The 24,533-nt window shown below is 40.3% G+C and overlaps 1 protein-coding gene across 1 annotated transcript in view; it reads right to left on the bottom strand.

The window, feature by feature from the left end:
• Window positions 1–24,533, bottom strand: part of SLC9A7 (solute carrier family 9 member A7) — a 147,532-nt gene that overhangs the window by 58,798 nt on the left and 64,201 nt on the right. The window contains exons 2-5 of the mRNA XM_024116911.3: window positions 19,445–19,644; window positions 17,599–17,676; window positions 11,769–11,845; window positions 8,716–8,828 (exon numbers count right to left, since the gene is read on the bottom strand). Coding sequence (XP_023972679.1) covers window positions 8,716–8,828; window positions 11,769–11,845; window positions 17,599–17,676; window positions 19,445–19,644 — 468 coding nt within the window. The remainder of the gene's footprint in view (window positions 1–8,715; window positions 8,829–11,768; window positions 11,846–17,598; window positions 17,677–19,444; window positions 19,645–24,533) is intronic.

Genomic DNA, 24,533 nt, shown 5'->3' with positions numbered 1-24,533 from the left:
CTTGCACTGTTGGTGGGAATGTAAGTTGATACAGCCACTATGGAGAACAGTATGGAGATTCCTTAAAAAACTAAAAATAGAATAACCATATGATCCAGCAATCCCACTACTGGGCATATACGCAGGGAAAACCATAATTCAAAAAGACACATGCACCCCAATGTTCATTGCAGCACTATTTACAATAGCCAGGTCATGGAAGCAACCTAAATGTCCATCGACAGAATGGATAAAGAAGGTGTGGTACATATATACAATGGAATATTACTCAGCCATAAAAAGGAACGAAATTTGGTCATTTGTTGAGACGTGGATGGACCTAGAGACTGTCATACAGAGCGAAGTAAGTCAGAAAGGGAAAACCAATATCGTATATTAACGCATATATGTGGAACCTAGAAAATGGTACAGATGAACCGGTTTGCAGGGCAGAAATTGAGACACAGATGTAGAGAACAAATGTATGGACACCAAGGGGGGAAAGTGGCAGGGGGGTGGGGATGGTGGTGTGATGAATTGGGCAGTTGGGACTGACATGTATACACTGATGTGTATAAAATTGATGACTAGTAAGGACCTGCTGTATAAAAAGATTAAATTAAATTTAAAAATTAAAAAAAAATCAGCTATTTTCCAGACCAGCAGCTCTCATACTTTTGATCTCAGGACTTCTTTACACCCTTAGAAAATTTTGAGGCCCCAAAGAGCTTTAGTTTTGTGGGCTATAGGTATCAATATTGAATAAAACAAAAAATTAAATATTTATTCATTTAAATTACTAGTAAAACCATTATATGTTAACATATTTTTAATGAAAAATAATTATATTTTCCAAAACAAAAATAAATAGTGAGAAGAGAGCCACTGTTTTACATTTTCTCAGATCTCTTTAACATCTGAAGTAATGGAAGATAGATGGTTCTCATATCTGTTTCTGCATTTGATCAACAGAGAGTCAGTATCACACATTATATAGCCCCTGGAAAACTCCACTCAATGGTACACTTGTGAAAGAACGTAAGTAAAAAAGACAAATGATGTACTTCTATTATTATTAAATCAGTTTTGACTTTATGGACCCACTTGAAAGGGCTTTGGAGTTTCTCATCTTCAGTTCTACTGATATTCGGGGCCACATAACTCTGTCGTGGGGGCTGTCCTGTGCATCGTAAGACAGTTTAGCAGCATCCCTGACCTCTACCCACAAGATACCAGTAGCACTGCACATTCTCCCCTGCCAAGTTGTGACAACTAAAAATGTCTCCAGACATTGCCAAATGTCTGCTGGGCGGGGGTGGGGTGGGGTGGGAGGGAGGGGTATGGTGCAGAATCACCCCCCCCGTTGAGAACCACTGCTCTAAATGTGTACATGCAGGCGGGGTTCTCTTTCAACACTCACACAAAACTACCTTCTGCTTTGTTAGTTTCTGCCATAAGGACCTGAAAAACTAAACTCACTTCTTCAGCTTCCCTTGCGGTGAGTGCCACTTTTGCTGCCTGGAAGAGGGTGGAGACTGGACGCAGTGCAGTCATCTTGCCTCCATGGGGCAACTAAGGTGTGTCTGAAACCCAAGGGTAATGCCCTAGAAAGACTGAGTGCCTGGATGCCTGATTGTAGTGGCAGCCATGGCACCAGCTCGGAGCCGTTAGCCAAGTTAAATAGCTCTCTGTTTAAGCTAGTATTAGCCAGATTTTTCTGTTATTTGCAGCCAAATGCATTACTAACTGATACTATTAGAAAAGAAAACCAAACAAATATTTAGCACTATTATAAGCCAACCACTCTTGTAACCATCATCCAGTTCAAGAAATGGAACTTTGCCAACCCCCACAGAAGCCCCCCACAATATGTTCCATCCCAATCTCAAGCCCCTTCCTTCACTCAAAAGTAACCAGTAACCTGATTTATAGGAATCATTTCCTTGCATTTCCTTATAGTTTGACCACCAATGTATATTCCTTGACACTATCATTTGGGGTTTACCCATTTTCAAATTTATTGTTTTAATACTTTACATCTCTTTTTCTCCATGGGTTCCCCCTCCATTCCTTTCTGTCAGCTCTCTTTTCATGACGCCCTATTGTGTAGTCCTCTCATTTCTGAATTTTCCAATGCTGATGTACACAGTTCTTTTATAACTTCTATCATTTTCTTAACTTCCTTTAGCTTCTGTTGGAATGTTAATAAAGTTTCATCTGCTTTGGGACCCTCTTCTTCTGGTATGACTTCATTATCTGTAACTTTATTATTCATAGGGGTTATCCCCATTTTTTCTTATATTTACATGAAGTTCAACCTCAATCCATTTCTGCTGCCCATATTAAGTGAGGTGGGTAGGGGGTAGAAGGTCCAGAACAGCTTTTCCAGTTTCATGGCTCTAGGGCTCCCTCTTCTGGTTTTACATTGAAGTATTAAAAATATGGCCCAGAGGCATAGCCACCTAGAGGTGTAGCCAATACTCAGATCTACTTCCTCTGGCCTCCACCATTACTATCTGAGCTTTCTTTCTCCTTTAATGCCCCATCAATCAAAGTCTGTGGTCCGAGCAGGTCATTTTTAGGGAGTGGCTCTGTCCTTGCAGAGAGATCTTCTACAAGGGATTTCCTGAGAGGTCTGAGGGCCCAGGTCACTCCAGCAGCCTCACACCTCCTCCAGTCTCCTTGCCCTCCCCAACACATTAGAGCCTGTAAAGCCTCCTCCCAATATTAACTGCTGTTATCCAATACGACCATAAAATTCTTTGCTCCCAGTGGGGATCCCTCCTTTTGAGTGTGAATACTTGTGGGAAATTTTTAGGTTCCCTGACAATCAAAATGACCAGCAGCCCCCTCTTTCCTTTGCTTCTTCCAGCACAGCTGCTGTTCTTATCCCTAAGTCTCACTGCTACAGGTAGTTTGACACCACCAGTTGATAACTGGGGATTCATGGAGATACTCTGTCAGCTAGTAGAGTCTGTGTTTTCTTTTTTGCTGTCTTGCTTTCTCTATTTTTGTTAGGGATTAAGGGAGATTCTGAAACCACTTCCCATCACGCCTTTCTTTTCAAAAAGTGTAACTCATTTATTGAGAGTAAACAAAAAATAATTTGGATTTGAAAAATGTCAACTATATCATGAGGCTGCTCCAGATAATCCTTAAATCTAGGCACTACTACTAGGCCCACTACTCTAAGCTTTCAGATGCTAACCAGACATCAACAGGGGGCATCACCAGCAGGCATACTTCCTAAAGGACAGACATGTCATCTGCATAAAACAAGACACAAACAAGGTCAATCTCTTTCTTCCACCCTTGAAAACAGTTTACCAAGTTACACAACAGGAAAAATCTTTAGGGATTAGGCTAAAAAAAGTTCTTGTTTTCTGTATTATTTATTACATGAACGATTACATGAACGATATGTGTGGCTCCTTACATAAAACCTGTGATGGTTAATTTTACTTGTCAACTTGACTGGACCATGGGGTGCCCAGATATTTGATTAAACATTATTCTGGATGTGTCTGTGAGGTTCTGGATGAGATTAACTTTTGAATCAGTAGACTGAGTAAAGCAGATGGCACCCCTCAATGAGGGTGAGACTCATGTGGTCTGTTGAAGGTTTCACTAGAACAAAAAGGCAGAGTAAGGGAGAATTCACTTTCTCTGCCTGTCTTTGGACTCAGACTGGAACTACAGCATTGGCTCTCCTGGTTCTCAAGCCTTTGCAATGCAGATCTTGAGACTTCTTAGCCTCCATAATCACATGAGCCAGTTCCTTACAATCAAGCAGTCAATCAATCGATATGTCTCTTTCCCTCTCCCCCTCACACACACATATGTCTCCTATTTATTCTGTTTCTTTGAAGAAACCTGACTAATACAAAACCTCTACTCTTAGTTTATCATTATATGACACAAGAATTGTCTTGTTTTGAACCCAATGTTGAAGAAAAATTAACAATGATAATAATAACAATTATTAAGGTCTTACCGGGAAGCAGGCACTATGCTAAACATTTTACAATTTCATTTAGTCCTCATAAAAACCCTAGGAAGGTAGTAGTATCATATCTCCCAATTTAGAGATGAGAAAACAGGCCCTGTGTGGTGGGTTGCTCTCTGCTACTGTAACAAACTTCCCCAAATCTCAGTGGTCAAACCCGAGAGAAATTTTATCTATTACTCATACAGTACGTCCACTGGGGGTTGGCACCAGAGGCCTCTGTTCACATCAGTCAGTCAGTCACTCAGGGACTCAAGACTGGTGGAGGCTAATCTCAACGAACAGAGCACAGGCTGGCAGCCCAGGACACCTGGGTTCCAGGACTTTATCAGCGAGGGTTCTGGCAGGAAACAGATGAGTAATTTGAGGAGTGTTTATAAAGGCATTATTTATAGAAGTGTGTAGAGAGCACGGGAGAGGGGGAGGGCAGTACCTGTGGCTGAAAACAGGGAGCTTTTATACCATCCCTAGGCTCAAAGGGTCCAGGGAAGGAGTGGTTGCCAGAACCAGGAGCTGTGTGGAGAGGGTCACCCAACAGGAGCTGTGACCTTTGTTCAAGGGACACAGCCAGCCCACAGGGACCCTGCATGTCTAGCCTCCTCCCAGTCTCCCACTGGTGCTCTCCCCGTGGACAAATCCAATGGGAAAGTAGAAGGCAAAGGAACCTCTGCAATCTTCCATACCAGTCAGCCTCCCAGTGAGGAAGGGGAGTGTGGAAATGTGGAGGGGCAAACGGAAGCCATCCAATAGTGCACAGCAAAGTCCAAAGACAGAGTAAAGCGAAGCCTTGAGTACACGATTTTCAAAAGCCCCTTTGACTTTTAAACACTATTTTCCTAAAATACTACTGTACCAGTAGTAAAAATAATAATAATAATGTACAGTTAACTCATTTATTTATGACAATAAACACTAGCTCTGCATAATTAATGATTAACACTTTGTACTGGTCTGAATTTGGCTGTTCTGAATTTCAATTTCTCTTTCTCCCTGCCCATCACCTTAGAAAGCAAGGCAGGAAGTCGGCCATGTCCCTCCTGGACAAACCTGTGCCCAACCAAGATGAGGACTACAGGTGCGGACAACCAGAAGATGATGCGGGGGTGGGGGTAGGAAGGGGATGACAGACTGGGTGAGTGGCTCCCCCCACAGCTGGACCCTTGCAATCAGAGAGAACAAGGTCACAACAGCTGTTTCCAACTGGACATGGACTGAGAAATTACAATTCACTGACTGAAGACTGCTGGTACAGGTATCTAAAAAGCAGTGGGAAAAATGAAACAATAGTGGAAAGAGAAAGAAGGAAAAATCAAGAACCTGACTTTGTTCCTTCAACTAACTTTCCCTGAACACTCCATCTGTGTACTAAAGAGTACTTAGCACTTGCGAATGCTCAGCACAAAGCGGCAAGTAATGTTACGTAGAAAATAGACCTGACTCAAGAGCTGTGGGAGCTACTACAAATCTGCTACAGGTGGCAGATTTGAACTCAGTCTCAAAGACTAAGCAAAAGACTGACCAGCCTGGGTGGTGCAACTAGAGAATTACTCTCTGACAGCACAGATCACAGCTTTTGAAACCTGTGAGTGGGTCTGATTGACTCAAGGGGTATAAAAGTGACAGGATTACAGTGAGAGGAATCACTGCATAATGGTTCACAGGAAGGAATGGCGCTCATTTTCTCTGGTAGCTGCTTATGAATGTAGCAATACTACAGGTTGGAAACTTATATTTTCTTTCCTGAATTGTGGATCCATTTAACAGTCCACAAAGATGGCACGTGGCACCCATGATACATAACCACGGAATGGAGAGGGCTCCTGGTCACAGAGCAGCCTATAGCATACCACGCACAGGCTGTCCCTATCAACAGGAAGACCAAACACAAGAGCCAAGTACAGTGAAATCAGGGACAAGGACTCTTACTCTTTCATATCCATCAATACCACTACATATCCCAATACCAGAATTTCTGTTTGATGCACCAGGCACAAAAAGTCAATTTGGTCTTATGGTTCCCCTCTAACTCTGCACTTAAAGTTTTTATTTCTTTTATGGCCCAAGTTCTCAAACAACAGATTTTTAGGAAGCTGGTAAAACACTTTTAATTTACAAAAACATTCTACATTTCAGAAAGATTTCCATTAAAAAGCAGTTAAAGTTAATGTCCTGATGTTTAATAAGTTTAAAGTTTCAATTTTCTAGAACTTTCATTTCTATAAAACCCTTACTGTGCCAATCTTCACAGGACAAATAAAAATGGTGTGTCATGGTAATGCCTTCCATTATTTTCTACCACAGCATGGACACATTAAAGTGAAGTAAACAATTACAAAGATAATCTGGAAAAAGAAGCCTTTCTATCCAATTAAATGAAGCGACACTAATGGCTCAGAAAACAGTATCAGTAATCTTTAAGTTACACTAACTTCCCTTTGCTTATTGGTGGTACTAGTAAGATGTTAGTAATAAAGTTATAGATGAGTATAGTTAGTAATATATTTTCAGAGACACTAAACACCTTTCTTAAACTTATATAGAATCATTTCTCAACAGACACACATTTGGAGATGTCACAGACCTTGTAGTGTTAGAATAATAAAGCTGCTTTTCACAGTGCTTAGGTTAAGTGGTAACCTGTTATTAAACACACACACACACACACACACACACACACACACACACACACACACACACACACACACACAGAGGTAAAACAGAGAAATCTCTGCCTGAGTCAGAAGAAGTTGATAAGAGACCAACATAACCAGCCGATGCTATGCTCAACACTTTACATGCATTATCTCATTTAATCTTCACAATAGGCCTTCACAATAGGAAACAGGTACCATTATTCCCACTTCATAAATGAGGAAACTGATGCTCAGGAGATAAAGTGTGCCCAGGCCACCCGGTTAGTGACTGGCAGGGCTAGAACTCAAATCACCACCTGAACTCCACATCCCACATTCTTTTCACAAACAAGGGTGCTTCAACCAGCCAAGTCTTCAGTATCAATTTACTGAGTGTTTGTAAGAAAACAGGGGGGTGAGAGGGACTTCCCTGGTGGCCCAGTGGTTAGGACTTCACGCTTCCACTGCAGGGGGCATGGGTTCGATCCCTGGTCAGGGAACTAAGATCCCACATGCCTCGTGGTGCGGCCAAAAAAAAAAAAGGGAAAAAAATTTAAAAAACATTAAAAAAAATAGGGGGGCAGTGAGAGAGATCAACGGTTTTTGGATCATCAAGATTTTTCAGAGCCACACAACTGTCTAGAGCTGTGCTAACCACCGCGGTAGCCACTAGCCACATGTAGCCATTTAAACTTAAATTACTGAGCATAAAGTTCAAAAATCAGTTCTTCTGTTGCACTATCCCACATTTCAAGTGCTCAATAGCCACACGTAGCTACTGGCTACCATAAAGGATTGGGAAGACTATAGAACACTTCTATCATCACAGAAAGGTCTATTGGGTAGCACTGATCTAGAGGACCCCCCAAGAGGCACGGTGAAGTGGAGGTGGGGCATGGTGGGAATCCGTATATCTCAGAGATCATTACTGCCCAGAATGTCAGAGAACATCATAGACAATGGAAAGACCTTTCCATCTGTACTGTAAGAACAAGATCAGCTCTTTCTCCATAAATTCTTTCCCTGCAATGGCACTCTCAGTAGTTAACACTAGAGGAAAGAATAGCCGTAACTACTTTATGTGAACCGATTCAATTATGGGTTCCAACTTGGAGAGGAGAGCCTGTTTGTTTGTTTTGAGCTGCAGAGGAGGAAAGGTATATAATAATTCCACTTTTAAGAACTGGTTCAACTAACACTTGAAAAATACAAGGTAAGAGATTTATGAATAGGAACCACATCACAGTGTGCAGGAATATTGCACAAAAGGACTTTACAAATTAAATTACATTCACTACAGGTACTGGTGTGCATTTCTACTAAGCAAAGGTATTATTTAAACCAAATGATAGGTTTCCTAAAAGAATGCAAAAGCACAACACTGAGAAAACAGACAGTCTAAGTGTAAAAATTATGACTAAATTAGACATTCTAAAATGAAAGACAAAAGGGAAATACAGGCGGAAGCAACCCAAGTGCTTGTTGGCAGATGGATGGATAAACAAGATGTGGTATATTCATACAATGGAATATTATTCAGGTTTAAAAGGAAGGAAATTCTAACACGTTACAACATAGATGAATCTTGAGGACATTATGCTAATGAAATAAGCCAGACACAAAAAGACAACTTCTGATGATTCCACTTATATGAGGTATCTACAGTAGTCAAACTCATAGAGACAGAAAGTAGAATGGTGGTTGCCCAGGACTGGGGGGTGGGGTGGGGGAAGGATGGGGAGATGTTGCTTAATGGGTATAGAGTTTCAGTTTTGCAAGATGAAAAAATTCTGGAGATTGGTTGCACAACAATGTGAATATACTCAACACTGCTGAACTGTACACCTGAAGATGATTAAGATGGTAAATTTTATTTTATTTTATTTTATTTTTACAATAAGAAGAAGAAGAAAAGGGAAATGCAGACCCTTCTCAGAAGAGCCATCTAAGTCTGTTAGACCACTTACTGGTCTCTTCCTCCACTGTTCCATGTTAATACTACAGTCTCCCTACTTTAATGAAAGTTAATGATTGCTCTGAACTTTTTAAGATTTAAATAATAAAACATCATAATGATAAGGCCAAATATGCAAATACCTGGGTCAGTAGCAGAGATAACTGCTCCAAAAAAGAGACAATCTGTGTAGTAAAATTTATCCGAGAGCTGCCCCACAATCTTCATGAGCTTCACCACACCATACATGAGATTTCTGTAAGAAGGGAAGGTAAACTATGTCAGAAGGAAAAAAAAAGAAAAGAAAACCCATCTAATCGAGTAACCTGGAAAATGAGCAAGCAGAGGAGTACTAGAATACTGTACTTCCAGAGACGTTTGTGACAACATCGGGCAGCTGCTGTGGTTGGACACTTACCAGGAACATGTGCAAATAAGACTTTGGCACCAAGTAATGGTCTGCAGTTAATGTCATCTTGCTGAAATATCTGAATACTCCATTTTAAAAAACTGTGCTTATTTACAACTATAAAGTATGATCCTCAATTAGCAACGGTTAGGGCATTTTAAGCAACTGGGTTGTAGGGAAGAAAGGAAGAGAAAGAACCCTGCAAAATGGGTAATGAATTGCTACAAAACTCCCAGGATTCTAAGACAATGCATGGAAATGCATTGTCATGGAAGTCAATGGAAATGCAAGTCATGGAAATGAGTGGACTGGATGAAGCCGGAGAGAAAAAAAATGGGTTGGCCACAAAGATCCAACTGGTCAACCTTCTCTGCCAATAATTATTTCAAATAAGGGAAGAGAGGCAAAACTCTTTGAACATCCCATTAAAATATCGGCGTACCCATTGACATACCTGGCTTCTCACTCTTTGCATGGGTTAGGCAGGCCAGCAGAAGCCCTCCTTATACTGTGCAGAATGAGATATGGCCCAAGAAGGACCACCAAGTTAATATTTCAACTTGGCCAGAGCACATTTCCTACAGGACAGCTGACAAATTGGGAGGAGTGAAGAGTGTTAAAAGGCCTAGTACATGTTATTAAGGGTGTGTGTGCGTCTGTGTGTGTGTGTGTGTGTGTGTGTGTGTGTGTGTGTGTGTGTGTGTTGGTAACAGCTGTAGGGATTAGGGGAATAAAAACAACCACAGAATAAAGAGAAATTAAGAAAATCCCATTTACAATGGCATCGAAAAGAATAAAATGCCAAAAATAAATAGCCACAGAATAGACTCATTGTACCCTACAGCCAACCCCCAATAATAAGATTCTTAAAGGTCAAGACCATATCATTGCTCATCTTTGTACCTTAGGTGTCTAGAACAGTAGATTGACAAAGCTAGAAGTTCAAGAACTATTTGCAGAATTAAATCCTTTTGAGAATAAATAGCTATAACTTAGTGCTTGCCTACTGTGTGCCAGACATTGGCACTGTTCCAGACACTTAAACAGCCATATTTCAATTCACAGGAATTCTATGATACAGAGTTGATTTGCTCTTTGTTGCTTATCAAAGGCTTCTTTCACCTACCTGTTAAATATTTCTTGAAACTAGACCTTCCTCTCCATTTCCTTCTATCATAAGCTTAGAGCTGAGCAATAGACTTCTCCATGGTAGCGTTTTCCCTATAGTCAGCAATACCAGTTATCTAACCTGTCACTCTTCAATGGCTTGTCTCTCTTAAAGGACGAAGTCCAAGCCCCTCCTGTTTTGGTGGCATAAAAGTCTCCTGCTTTTATCTCCAGCTTTCCAGCTAATTTTTTTAAATTAACTAAAGTTCACATTTCAGTCAGATTTCCTTAGTTTTTACCTACTATCCCTTTTCTGTTCCAGGATTCCATCCAGGATACCACATTACATTTAGTCATCACATCTCTTTTGTCTCCTCTTGGCTGTGACAGTTTCTCAGACTTTGCTTGTTTTTGATGACCTTGGCAGTTGGGGAGGAGTACTGGTCAGGTATTTTGCAGAATGTGGGACTTGTCTGATTTTTTTTTTCTCATGATTAGACTGAGGTAATGTGATTTTGGGAGGAAGACACAGCGGTAAGTGCCATTCTCATCACAGATATCAAAGGTACAGCATATCAACATGATTTACCAATTTTGGTGTTAATCTTGATCATCTGGCTGAGGCAGTGTTTGCCAGGTTTCTCCTCTGTAAAGCTACTCTTTCTTCTTCCTTTGCATGCTGTACTCTTTGGAAACAAGTCACCAGGCACAGCCCACGATCAAAGGGGGGAAGGCCCAAACTTCATCTCCTTGAGGGGGACTGTATCTGCATAATTATTTGGAATTCTTCTGCACAGATTTGTCACTTTTCCCCCATTTATTTATTCATCCAATCATTTATTTATATCAGTATAGACGCAAATATATTTGTTTTATACTTTGGGTGATGATCCAAAACAATGTTATTTCTTTTGTTGTTCTTCAGCCATTAGGGAGGGGGGGGGTTTCAGGTTGGCTCTGTGTCCCTTTGACATGCTCCATATCCTTTTTGTTTGTTTTCTGAGCACTTCCTTACTCTGACACTGTAAGATGCTCCATTGTCATTTTGTATATTTGCTGCCCCAGCCCTAGAATCAGCCATTTCTGCAAGGGGCCCTGGTTCTTTTCAATGAAGAATGCTATTAGAAATTAAGATCTGGAGACTAGGTTTTATTTTATTTCAATGTTAATGAATCTTAATTTCAATTTAAATAGCCACATGTGGCTCATAGCTACCACACTGGACAATGTAACTCTAGATCTTAATTACAATCATCATAAACATCAAAATACTGGACTCTGGCCATTGCCAGGGGCTGGGGGGTGAGGGAAATGGGGAGGTGTTGCTCAAAGGGTACAAACTTCCAGTAACAAGATTAATGTTTGGGGATCTAATGTACAACATAGTGATTATAGCTAATGATACTGTACCACATACTTGAACGTTGCTAACATGTTCTCACCACAAAAAAAAATGGTAACCATGTGACCGGATGAAGGTGGTAGCTAATACTATGGTGGTAATCACTTTGCAATTTATAAATGTGTCAAATCAACACACTGTATACCCTACACTTACACAATGTTATGTGTCAATTATATCTCAATAAAGCTGGGGAAAATATTGGATTCTGTGGACCCACGTGGATCTCATCTCTTTGGAAGTGTGGTAATTTGGTTATATCACAAAGAGTCACTTACCCGATAATGAAGCAGGAAACGGCAGTCCCCAAGAAGGCATAGGCCAGAATAGACCCCAGGTTTCTGAAAAAGTGTCTCTGAATAAAACAAAAAAGCAGGAATCACTTTGTGAATTTTGACAGTGAACATTAGAAACACTACAAGTCTTTAAAAAGTGAAACTTTACTTACTGCTTCTATTATATTAATTAACAACTGAAGTTACTCCTGAATAATGCTATTTAGCCTTAGAAAATCATGGTTTTAAGATATCCTTTGTCCTACCAATCAGTGAGCAAGCAAGCAAGGCCTTAGTAAATTTCAGAAAAAACTACTCTGGCTGATTATATTAAATTACGTTTTGTGTGTGTGTGTGTGTGTGTGTGTGTGTGTGTGTGTGAAAACTAATAAGCTATGAAAGTGCTAAGGAGCTTTCTGGTTAACTCAGCATCAGAGGCGTCTTCTGATATTCATCTGAATTAATCTCTGGAGCCTGGGCAAGAGGGAAAATAGAGATAGGTGTGGAGAAACAAGAAACAGGTAGTTCATCTAAGATGGGCAAATTTATAGGTGTGTGTACACGTACACACACACACGCACACACACACACACACACGAATTTACTTCTCATAAATCATTGGGCCTGTGGATATTCTGATGGGGAAAATCCCTGTTCTTGGGACCCTGAGACATGATCCTTACTTCTCAAGGCATAGTCTTCTGATATTCATCTGAATTAATCTCTGGAGCCTGGGCAAGAGGGAAAATAGAGATAGGTGTGGAGAAACAAGAAACAGGTAGTTCATCTAAGATGGGCAAATTTATAGGTGTGTGTACACGTACACACACACACGCACACACACACACACACACACACACACACACACACACGAATTTACTTCTCATAAATCACTGGGCCTGTGGATATTCTGATGGGGAGAATCCCTGTTCTTGGGACCCTGAGACATGATCCTTACTTCTCAAGGCATAAAGCTGCTCACACTGGACAATCATAACTATTTAACAAAAACAGACAAACAAAATCCCCTAAATACCCTAATTAAACAGGAACACTTTATCTAGAAATTTTAAAAGGCAGGAGAGCCCCAGCATGTGAGCTAAGCACCACCAGGGAAAGAGAGGGCACAGAAGAAGCACTCAGCCTGGATCAAGTAGCCATCACGAAGTCTGATCAGACAAAGGGCTGCAGGCGACCACTGGCCTGCATTCCAGACAGAGGACCTAAGACCTTGGCTTCAGCCTTCCCCAATGCCTGCCCCTCTCTGAGGCTGTGAAGAAGGCATCAAAGAATCCCTAGTGCCCCTAAACCACCTGCTCAGAACAGAATCCTTCAAGGGCTTCCCACACTGACAGTCATCAAATGAAGGTACTGCCTGTACATATTACAGACACATTATGTTTGCCTCCTAAATCAGTCATTGTCCTCAGTCTTTTTTTAATGCTAATGCATTTATATGCCAATGTTTTGAAAAATAATTAGACTTCAAAAAAAACCAACAACTGTGACCTACTTGCCTTTAAAAGCTCCATCAAGTGCTTAAACCAGGGAGGGAGTGCATCAAGGACAAGACATGAGACCAATGAAAACTATGCGAAGTATCCAGGAGCAAAATTTTAATCCTAGATGTGCTTTCCCTTGCCACTCGGCTTTCTTTTGGGTAATCATTCCTATGGTTGGACTGAATATATTAAGTAAATTTGTATTTATGATATTAGCCAAAGCAGAAAATTAGAAATGTAAATCTACCACCAAAAATGCATTCATGATATATTCTAAAATCACACACACACACACACACACACACACACACACACACACAAATTACCCATCCCATTCATATCTGTTGATATGAACTGGAATTTTATTGCACCTTGAAAAGGTATAACATGCCACTTATTTGTATATTATTACACCTAGTATTTCATTATATACTTCATAGTTTACAAAGTACTTTCACATATTAGCTCATCCAATTCTCACAACAACCTCATCATGAAGGTGGTTTTGGGACCATTTTATATGAGAGACAACTGAGGCTCAAAAGTGTGATGTGAGCTGCCTGAAGTCACATGTCTACCAAACCGCAGCACCAGAACTGGAAAGCACGTCTTCTGATCCCAAGGCATTGCACTCTCGGCATTGCACTCTCACCGCACAAGATGCCCTTCTTGAGTCCCACCACATCCTTTTAGGGAAGAAGGACAGGAGGTGTCTAGTGGAATCCTGTATCTTTCATCATCTTCTTATTTGGCCTTAACCGTTCACAGTCACGTGTGGTTCACATGGCCATGACTGGTTCAGTCTCTCCCTTCTTTTCCCTTTCCATTATAGAATGGCAAAAAGAAACAAAAGGAGATGACATGTCCTGGTAAAGCCTTTGAGAATATAAACCTAAAACAGATCAGGATGAGAAGGTTTGCATTCAATGAAAATCCACCTGGCATCCCAATTCCTACTTGTACCATTCTAAGCCTTACATTCCTACTCCTTGGGAAATCTTATCATCGCCCATTCCCCTGACAAATTTGAACATGGTGTGTGTGCGTATGTGTGTGTGTATTGGGGGAAATTCACAACAAATGAAAGCTTCTATAGGTGAATTCTTTCCCTGCCAATGCCCTCTAAGCAAACTGAGTGGTAGCACAAAATCAAAGCTAAGGCCATGGTACTTTTTTCAAGTTAGAAAAAAGAAGGCCCATGTCTGAATGACAACTACATGTACATAGGTCAAAGGGTATGAATCTGTTTACATACCAGAGGTTAAATGGTGAAACACTTATTACACATTTAATTGGGAACATTTAATCAGAGATGGCAACCACATAAGTACCAACTACTTAGGTGCCTGATTAAAAAGGAAAGAGACTAAACTAAGAGCTAATAATAACCTTTAAGACTAGCATTTCAAAAACAACTTAAATTGGTTAACTGGCAAAGCCTGTTATTTGTTTTTCTTCTGAGAAAATGAAGCTGACAAAGGGAAGGCTCTGCAAACACTAAGGGTTTTTTTTAGCCATTAGGGTGGCTTTCACAAACCAATGGTTTGGTTTCATTTTGAAGCAACTATGACCTTGATTATACATTAAGATTAGTTATTTAAAAATACCAAATTATTCATCACCCATTTGATCTTAAGAGCAGCTCCCAAACTCTTTATTTAGAAAAAGAATAACATTATTTATACCTGTAAGATCATCTACCATTTGTTACATGTCAATAGCTGACATATAGGTTCAGATTACTTTGGCGACCTCATAAATAAGTCAGAAAAAGGATACTTTTTTGGTACAGAAAACCTGTATCTGGAAAGAATGTAACACAGAAGAACAACTCTAGGCCCTCCCGTCAGAGAGACAGGCATAACCTTGACTCAGTCCTGCACCACCTACATAACCTCAAACGTCACTTAATCGTTCTCAATTTGGCTTCATCATCAGTAAAATGCAGGACATTCTCTACATGTCTGTGAGTGTCCAGATGTGCGTTGGGCTGGTGTGCAGAAACACACACAGCCTCCCGCTCCTCAAGCATCCATTGTGGAGAGGGGACTTAAGTTCCATCCCTCCTCCCTTGAAGGTGATGCAGTAAGAAGGGGCCATGTGATCTCTGAAGGGGGAGATTGGCTTGACCCTGACTTGTAGCCTTGACTCTCTTACGAAAAGTGGGGGAGTGCTTTTGCTCCTATGGCCTCCATGCTATGAGCAAAAGAGGCAGCCTTTGGCAGGCCCAGCAATTTCTAGGATCTCTCCATTTCAGCCTCCCTATCTGTGACTGTGACCAAATTGGTGGCTAAAGGGCATCTGTCTTCAATTCATGAGGTCGGCAGTAAGGAGCCCCATTACCAAGGGCTAAACTATATCATCCAAGAGGCGTCACCAGGGACTTTGGGTCATAAATTGATCATTCAGTTGCCAGTCAGCTCCTTGCGTCTGTTTATAACTGAGTTGGAAACCTGGGGGAGAAGGGGTGTGAGGTAATCTACCACCCTCACATTCTTACAGAGTTTCTGTGATGATCAGAAATAATGTATGTAAAAACCGAAATAAAGGATATATGCAAAGTTCTTTATATCATATGCTCCATAAATAACTATATTTGTGTGGGTTGGGAAGAGTTTAAAAACCTTCTGAAAACTGCAGAGTTGCTTTGACAGAAGAACCAGCCTGATGGGCAGGCACCATCTCATAAAATGAGTTGTGACTGTTCCCTCCTCTATGTTCTGAAAGATTTTGTGTAGGACTCATTATTTCTTCCTTAAATGCCAGATAGAATTCACCAGTGAAGCCATCTGGGCTTATATAAAGGTTTTTAACTATGAACTCAGTTTATTTCATTAATATAGGGCTGTTGAAGTTTTCCATCTCTTCTGGGGTCAGTTTTGGTAATTTGTGCCGATCGAGAAATTTGTCCATTTCACCTGGGTTGTCAAATTTATTGGTACAAAGTTGTTCACATTATTCTCTTATTGTCCTTTTAATGTATGAAGGGTCTATACTGATGTCCCCTCTTTCATTCCTGATATAGGTAATTTGTTTCTTTCCTCTTTTTTTTTACCTTGATTGATCTATCTAGAGGTTTATCAACTTTAAAGGCATTCTCTACTTCCTAAGGATGTTACTGAGTTTTATTGGCAGCCAAGATCTCTCTTCTCTAGGCTCACTGAAAAGGTTTCCTTTAGTCCCCTTTCAGAAAGACAGCTGAAACAAGGTCCTTGGCTGTTATCTGAAGTAGGCCTTTTTGGAGGCTAAATTTTCACAGAATAGTCCCACAATGGGGAGGAAGGGAGCCACTCACACCATTTATAAAGGTATTTGGTATTTAAAATATCTAGGGGCTTAGGCCCAACCCTGCTACTGAACACAATGACCCTCCCTCAATAATGATATTTTTAAAACTTTTTACTTTGGAGTAATTATAGATTCACAGAAGTTGCAAAAATAGTGCAGAGAGGTCCCATGGTACCTTCACACAGTTTCCTCCACTGGTTATATCTCACATAATTGTAGTGCAATGTCAAAACCAGGAAACTGACATTGGTACAATGTGTGTGCATAGTTCTATGTCATTTTATCACATGTGTAGATTCTTGTAACCACCACTGAAATCAAGATGCAGAACTGTTCCACTGCCATGAAGATTTCCCTCATGCTACCCACTTTACAGTCACAGCCACCCCCTCCCATTCTCATCCCCACCATCCCTAACCCCTGGCAACCAATAATTTGTTCTCCATCCCTATAATTTTGTCGTTTCTAGAATGCTATATAAATGAAACCATATAGTATGTGACCTTTTGAGATTGGATTTTTTTCACTCAGCATAATGCCTTTGAGATCCATCCAGGCTGTTTTGTGTATCAATAGTTTGTTCCATTTTATTGCTGAGTAGTATCCATGGTATGGATGCTTGTTTAACCATTCACCTATTGTAGGACATTTTGTTTGTTTCCAGTTTGGGGCTATTACAAATAAAGTTGTTATGAACAACCATGTACAGTTTTTTGTGTAAACAGAAGTTTTCATTTCTCTGGGATAAATCCTCAGAAATAAAATCGCTGGGTCATATGGTAATTTCAACTTTAGTTTTATAAGAAACTGCAAACATGTTTTCCAGAGTGGCCATACCATTTTACATTCCCACCAGCAATGGATGAGAGTTCCAGACTTTAAAACAGAAATGAGTCACTGATGATGAGTCAACTGTAGTCTCTGAGTGGGTACAGAACACAGTAATAAGCAATCTGAGAGAAGGAAAAAAACCTAGACTATTGTGCAGGAAAATTAAAGCAGAGATTCCCATGCTTTAAGAAATACTGGCAAAAATTCCTTACCTTCTTTAAACTGTATCCAGCATGGAAAATAATTGGAGGCAGCAGAATGTTGAAAAAGACCTCTGGATCAAATGTTACCTAAAAGTTTAAAAAGAAAAAAAGCCAATTTTTTGTTGAATACCAATTGGTGCCATAATATTTGCTTAATATTTTAAGCCACTGACTAAAGTTTGAATATTTAAAACAAATGACATAAATGTGAAAAATCACAGACTCAGCACAGTAGAGAAGCCACAGCTCCCATGAGCACTGGCCTGTTCTTCTCCACACAGCACTTCTGCCTTCTACTCTTGGTGTGTTGTTGAACATGTATGAAGACACAACAATTCAATGCAATTTTGAGAACTCACAGAAAGCTTCTGGTCAACGTTCTTAAGCAAGAAATGAAAACATCTTGATTTTTATCAAACCTTTATAAAGGTTCAACTACAATAAAAGATGCAGTCATGATTCTTTATTAATTTCCTGTATCCTACCACATAATGATTTATAGACATAATCTTACTGAATTTAAGTCTCTTTTGAGTGACCAGCCATTTGTGGTACGTAATGTGGACTAGATCAAAGTCTCCAGTGGTGCTAGTGACTTCCTGAATATCAACATAAATTCATCAACTCTAAGGGGACTAAAACTACCTGTAGGCAATCAGGGAAATCACTCTGAAACTATCAGCAAAGCCTTATCACATCCAGAAAAGAATTAAACATTCTATAAAGCCTCCTAACCTTTTTAAAGAATTTGTTCACGTTGGTAGATTAACTGGCTTTTATTTCAATTAATTATTTTAAATCTCCATTCTAATTATTAAATGTAAACAGCCATTAGTGTGGTATTACACTGGGTATCTTTCTCAGTTGCATTTAATTTCACAAATGTTTATGGAAATCCCATGCATTCTTATGAAGGGTTGAGAGCAAAGAGCTCACTAGGACCGCCCTTTTGTGATACGTAATGTGGACTAGATCAAAGTCTCCAGGGACAGAGACAAGATGGGCATGTTGAACGCTCCAGGCTGAGAATAATTTTCTTTAAGGATTATGGCAGATCCTGAGAACAATAATAATTTCACTTTTGGAGCACAGGCTACACTCTTTGACTGCAAGCTTTCACATATTAAAGGGGTCTCCCACAACTTGGATCCCCAGACTTTATACGGAAGCCCTCCTGCTGATAAGCCCGCGTCCATAAGGTACTAGAATGTATGTGGATAAATACAGATCTTGTGCTTATCCTGGAAATCACCCAAGTGAAGTGAAGAGATATATAATCCCTTTTCCTGTGGAGTATTTTAGCTACCCGCAACATTAAATGAAAAACAACATGTGGACTCAAACTCTAAGACAACAAGACATTTTTCCTCTGAAGATTCATTAAGCCTTTAGCATCAATCACCAATGAGAGTGGGAAACTCAATAAATGTTTGTAGAATATGGTAAAATAACCACGAAGAAGTAAGAATAACACTTCTGAACACCGATTATAACAAGCTAAAAGAAAAATAAGAAACCAATCTTAATATAAGAAAGAAACAATATCATCCCTAAACCATAACAAGAGTAAGAGACATAATCAAAAAGAGATGGGAGTTGGTGACAGGAGCTGAGTGGGATGTACGAACCCACTGCACCATTGGTGGCCCACATCAGTCTGACAAAGCTAAAAGGCTCAAGTTGAAATCTGGTTCCTTCTCCTCATCACAGTCCAAAAGCTTCCTAGCCCAACTGACAGCCAGGAATGTTACTGATGTTCCAGGAGTGTGAAAAGATTTCTGTTCACAAAGTTGAGACAGAATCAGAAAATCAAAAACCACATCAGGACCAAAGTGGCTGAGTGGCCCGAGCTCACCTTCCTCAGCATGTCATTCTGCTCTACACTGTTGACCTTGCCAGGGCTGATTTCTCCTTTCAGGGTGTATTCGAAGAACTTCCCACTGACATTCACTAATAAGGTGCTGAAGGCTCTGTCTTCCTGAGTGCAGCTGAGTGACTTGTCATGACCACTGGTGGCAGTGGTGCCGTACCTCAGGATCACCCCGACGATGAGCCCTGAAACAGAGTGGAAGAAAATATCAGGCCTGTGGAAGGACACAGAGAGCATGGGAATAATGGCAACAACTAAGAAACTCTGAAGTAATCTTAGAGACCAGGTAGATGATGTGTATTTTAGGGACAACTACACAGTCCCTCAAAAGGGTTAAGAATCTACCTATTCTGGTTTGAGTCCCTCAGCCACCAAGAGGACAAGGTAGGACAGTACCTTTCGGGATTATGACAGTACTCCGAGTACTATGAACCACTGATCATGTCTCATTTCTCAGGTTTTTGCTGGAGGAAGATGGGGTGATAAGAGGCAAAGTTTTTTTCTGCCTAGCACAGCACAAAGCAGAACCACTGAGCTCTTTGATTTGCACCAGCAGCATCCCTCAGGCCATCCGCCAGTGAGGACAAGGCCTCGGGAATTTCTAGTTGTTACAAATGCAATTTGTTTTGCCACACACTAGAGGAAGGGAAAAAAAGAAAAGAACTGCTTTTGCTGAGGTCATTTCAAGTATTGGGTATCATGGAGAAAATAATTACATCCCTTAGGGAGCTAAACAGCACAGTGCCAATTTTTGCAGTCATGATTCAGGGACTGGAGAGCTGGCTTCTTGGGGCTATGCCATTGACACAGCTAACATAATTAGCTGCAAGTCTTTCCGTCTCATTCTGTTCTTAGCAGGGTTTTCCCTTTAGGAGGAAAAAACCAGCAAAATTGTGTGTAAGCATTTAATTCCATGAGTTATGAAGAAATGTTGCTCCCCTGGTCCTGGACATGAGTCACACATGCCCAAGTAAAAGTGAGGGAAATGTGAAATGTGAAAAAAAAGAAAACATAAATAACCACCAGACACTTTCCACGATTCTCTCTTAGGTGGAAAACTTCAGACTTCTCTCTATATTCAGTTCTTTGCTAGCAATATTAAGAGAGAGAATGGTAAAATGCCCCCCCCATCTCATTTTGCCATTAATGGAGAAAGTTATATGAGAAAAAGAAAGAAAATGTTTATTATATCCTATGCATAATGTTCTACAATGTCTCTTATCACCAAGACATATGAGAACTCACAAGACATTGCTGAAGAACAAATAACATATAAAATCCAGAAAGATATAGTTTTTTAAGCCAAACTCTGTGCTCTGTGTCTGTATTGCTTTATTATTGTTGCTGTGGTTGTTGTTGTTAAAGACCTGTACTAACATACTTGAACTTTGTTGACTTTTGTGAAAAAATAAAGTTGTAAAATTTTACTACAAATTAAAAATGAGGTTCTTAATAATCTCAATTTGAGAGCTTGGTCTCTGTGCTCTGGAAGATACACACATGGTTTACATTTGGCAGCCAATCAAATAGACTGGGGTCCTGAGCAGTCTCTTTTTCTGGCTTGGCTGTGCCAAGCCACTGTAGTCCATGGCACAAAAGGACAGTCATTGCTATATTAAGTTCACGTGTGGCATCTTCCACTTCCAGAAAGAATTTGTCATACGAGGTGCCCATAAGGGGCCTTTGTCAACCTCACCTTCGTTGTTGTCAACCTGTACAATGAAGGTCCTTTACTCTCTTAGACCATTTTGGGGAGTAAACTTTCTACATCTTGTGAAGGCTGCATCCTTTGCACTCTCTTGTGGGGCCGCCTCTAGCTTGTTATTGATTTGTGTCACTATTAACATATATCTCATCAATGGCCAGACGATGGATCCTTTAAATTGGGGAAACATCTAAATTGGTGAATTTTTAGAGCGCTCTCATAAACAGCCATTTTATTGGTACCTATGAAAAAACAAATTAGAAGGTGGTAAAAAAAAAATAGCTAACCTAAGAACTCCCTCAGTTTAAAACAAAACAAAACAAAAAAACCAGTTTGGGAAGCCTCATTTGTGGTCTCAACTTACCCTCAATGGGTCTTACAGATGCTAATGAACAGGAGATTAATTGTTAATTAGATTGATTAACAGGAAAATAAGAACCTGAGAGAAAGTCTATAGATTTCTTTCCAAAAAGGTGAAAATTTTAAACGGACTTGTCCCAAAAGGATAAAAATCTTTAGATGGTTATTAAGAAATGGGATAAATAAAATATATGTTAATGGGATTAAAACAAAAGGTTTTGATACAACACTACCTAAGGTTGGATGGGCCAAAGGGACCCCCTATGGTCCCCAACATTAAAGGGCCCCAAACAAGTCCACTCTATTTACCCCAGTTAAATATATATATGCTTTTTACCCAGTTGTAACCCAATTTTAACCCAATGTGTAGCCAGGCCTCTTGACAAAATTACTGATGGCTAAACATCTTGAGATAGATCATACATCTAACTCTATATAGAATTAATTGTAATAGTGCAACTCTAGGTGTGGGAAGAAGCAACAAGGGAAAACATCCCCTGGATCATAACAGACTAGTAAAACAAAAGATCCAGAGAATTTTAGGTTATTAACAGGGCCTAATCCAAAATTTAGCACATTGAGTGGCCTATCAACACAATCCTCATCTGATCTAGGAATGAGCCTTCTTAGCACCTTGGGACAAATTGGTCAAGAAATGCCTCCCAAACCTTTGTCTAATTTACGACCAAGAGGAGGCGCTGTGGAAAAAAAATGTTGCCTGCCATTCCAGTAAACAAAGAATATTGTCGGCCGTCAGATGCCAATGTAACCGCCACAGCCCCCCAACCCAAGGTATGCCCTGGGGAGAATTCAGATGGAGAAAAACATGATATGCACATAGATAGTTAAAATGCATATCAAAGGAATAATTTCAATGAGCCAGACTCTTGCATCTTCGCAGACATAGAAAAGTGCTAAATTCATTAACTTGACAGGTCTGGTTTTTGTGATTAGCGGTAATCTTTTGATGTTCGACTACACATTTGGGTTTTTTTTTCCTGCAAAAACTCCTATATATCCTGGCTCCTCCCTTACCTCTTTGGAACAGATCCTCCGAGCTATCTGAGAGGCTGTTTCCTGGGCTGTATAGTACTCTGTAAGGTCCCTGAATAAAACACGTTTTTCTTCAGTTAACAGTGTCTTCATCAGGAAACCAAAATAAGTCATTTACAAAAGGCTATCCTTCTCCCAAATCAATAGCTGCTTTATATAACTCACTGTTTCTTTTCTGTACTAGCCTCATTATTTGCAGAGCTAACTAAAAAAATAAACCACAATAGCACAGCGTCTTCACAATGACAACTATTCTAACAAAAGAGGAGTTGTGATACTGTGATTTATAATAAGAAATATATATTTGGTCTTTGTCCCAGTTTCCTGGTACAGAGCTCCTAAAACCCCCGGAATCTCTGAAGTGCTAAGTGTCTTTTTGTATGCTAATGGAATGGCTGGTGGCTGGGGGTTCCCGGATTAGCCTCAGAATGAGGGCTGGTTGCCAGGGGAACCAACCAGGTGATTAGAGAGTTGGGACTTTTAAAATTATTTATTTATTTATTTATTTATTTATTTAGGCTGCGCATGGTCTTCATTGTGGCATGCGGGATCTTTTTAGTTGCGGCATGAGGACTTCTTAGTTGCGGCATGCAGACTCTTAGTTGTGGCATGCGATCTCTTAGTTGCAGCATGAATGTGGGATCTAGTTCCCCAACCAGGGATCGAACCTGGGCCCCCTGCACTGGGAGCACGGAGTCTTACCCACTGGATGACCAGGGAAGTCCCGAGAGTTGGAACTTTTAATTCCACCCCACCCCCTGACCTCCATGCAGGGAAAAGGAGCTAGAGGTTAAGTGGATCACTAATGGCCAATGATTTAATTAATTATACCTATGTAATGAAGCCTCAATAAAAATCCCCAAAGTACACAGGTTCAGAGAGGTTCTGGGTTGGTGCACACGTGGAGCACCAGAGAGGGTAGCTCACCCAAAGAGGGCATGGAAGCTCCATGTCCCTTTCCACATACCTTACCTTATACATCTCTTCCATCTGGCGGTTCCTGAGTTATAGCCTTTGATAAGAAACCAGCAACATAGTAAGTAAATGGGCTTCCTGAGTTCTTTGAGCTATTTTAGCAAATGATCAAAGCTAAGGAGGGGAACATGAGAACCTCTGATTTATAGCCAGTTAGAAGTTCAGGTGATAACCTGGACTTGTGACTAACCTCTGAAGTGAGAGGGGCAAGGGTCTTATGAGGCCTGTGGGATCTGATGCTATTTCCAAGTAGATAGTGTCAGAGTTGAGTTAAATTGTGGGATACTCAGTCGGTATCCACTAGACAGCTGGAGAATTGCTTTGGTGTGAGAAAACTCCCACACATGTGGTCACAGAAATGTCCAGTAAGAGTACTGAGAGCAGAAAGGAAACAGGAGATTTTTCCTTACAGGAGGCTTTTATTTGCAGACAAATTCCTCAACTACAGGAAGTACCCTCGCAGTCTCTCTCCATAATCATCACCATCATACCTAGAAGCATTATTAGATGACGAATATTAAAAATAATAATACATACTTATAAAACCGTTCCCTCCCTACCCGGGTCCAATGTGCCCATGCTAAAGATGTGATGGAGACAGTGAAGGTGATGATGCTGCCCCCTTGTGTTAAAAATGGCAACAAAGCCCCTTCACAGCAAAGATACAGGTTAAAACGTCCTGATTGATAGTTTTGACCAAAAATATACCAAGCAACAGGATTTGCTGCTAATTCAAGGTAGAGTTTGAGTAGCTCCTCAGATATTTAGATTCATATTTATTACCACTGTAGTCCATGGCACAAAAGGACAGTCATTGCTATATTAAGTTCACGTGTGGCATCTTCCACTTCCAGAAAGAATAAGACATTAGGACTGTAGAGGGGTATTTTAGTGAGACTATAACAAAGACTTGGAAAAAAACATGAATGGCATATTTTTATCTTCTAGATATGGAAGACATCCTCTGACAGGGAACTATAA

The sequence above is a fragment of the Physeter macrocephalus genome, chromosome 21, assembly GCF_002837175.3.
Source record: "Physeter macrocephalus isolate SW-GA chromosome 21, ASM283717v5, whole genome shotgun sequence".
In the NCBI taxonomy this organism is placed as follows: Eukaryota; Metazoa; Chordata; class Mammalia; order Artiodactyla; family Physeteridae; genus Physeter; species Physeter macrocephalus.
This window is presented reverse-complemented; position numbering and strand designations above follow the sequence as displayed.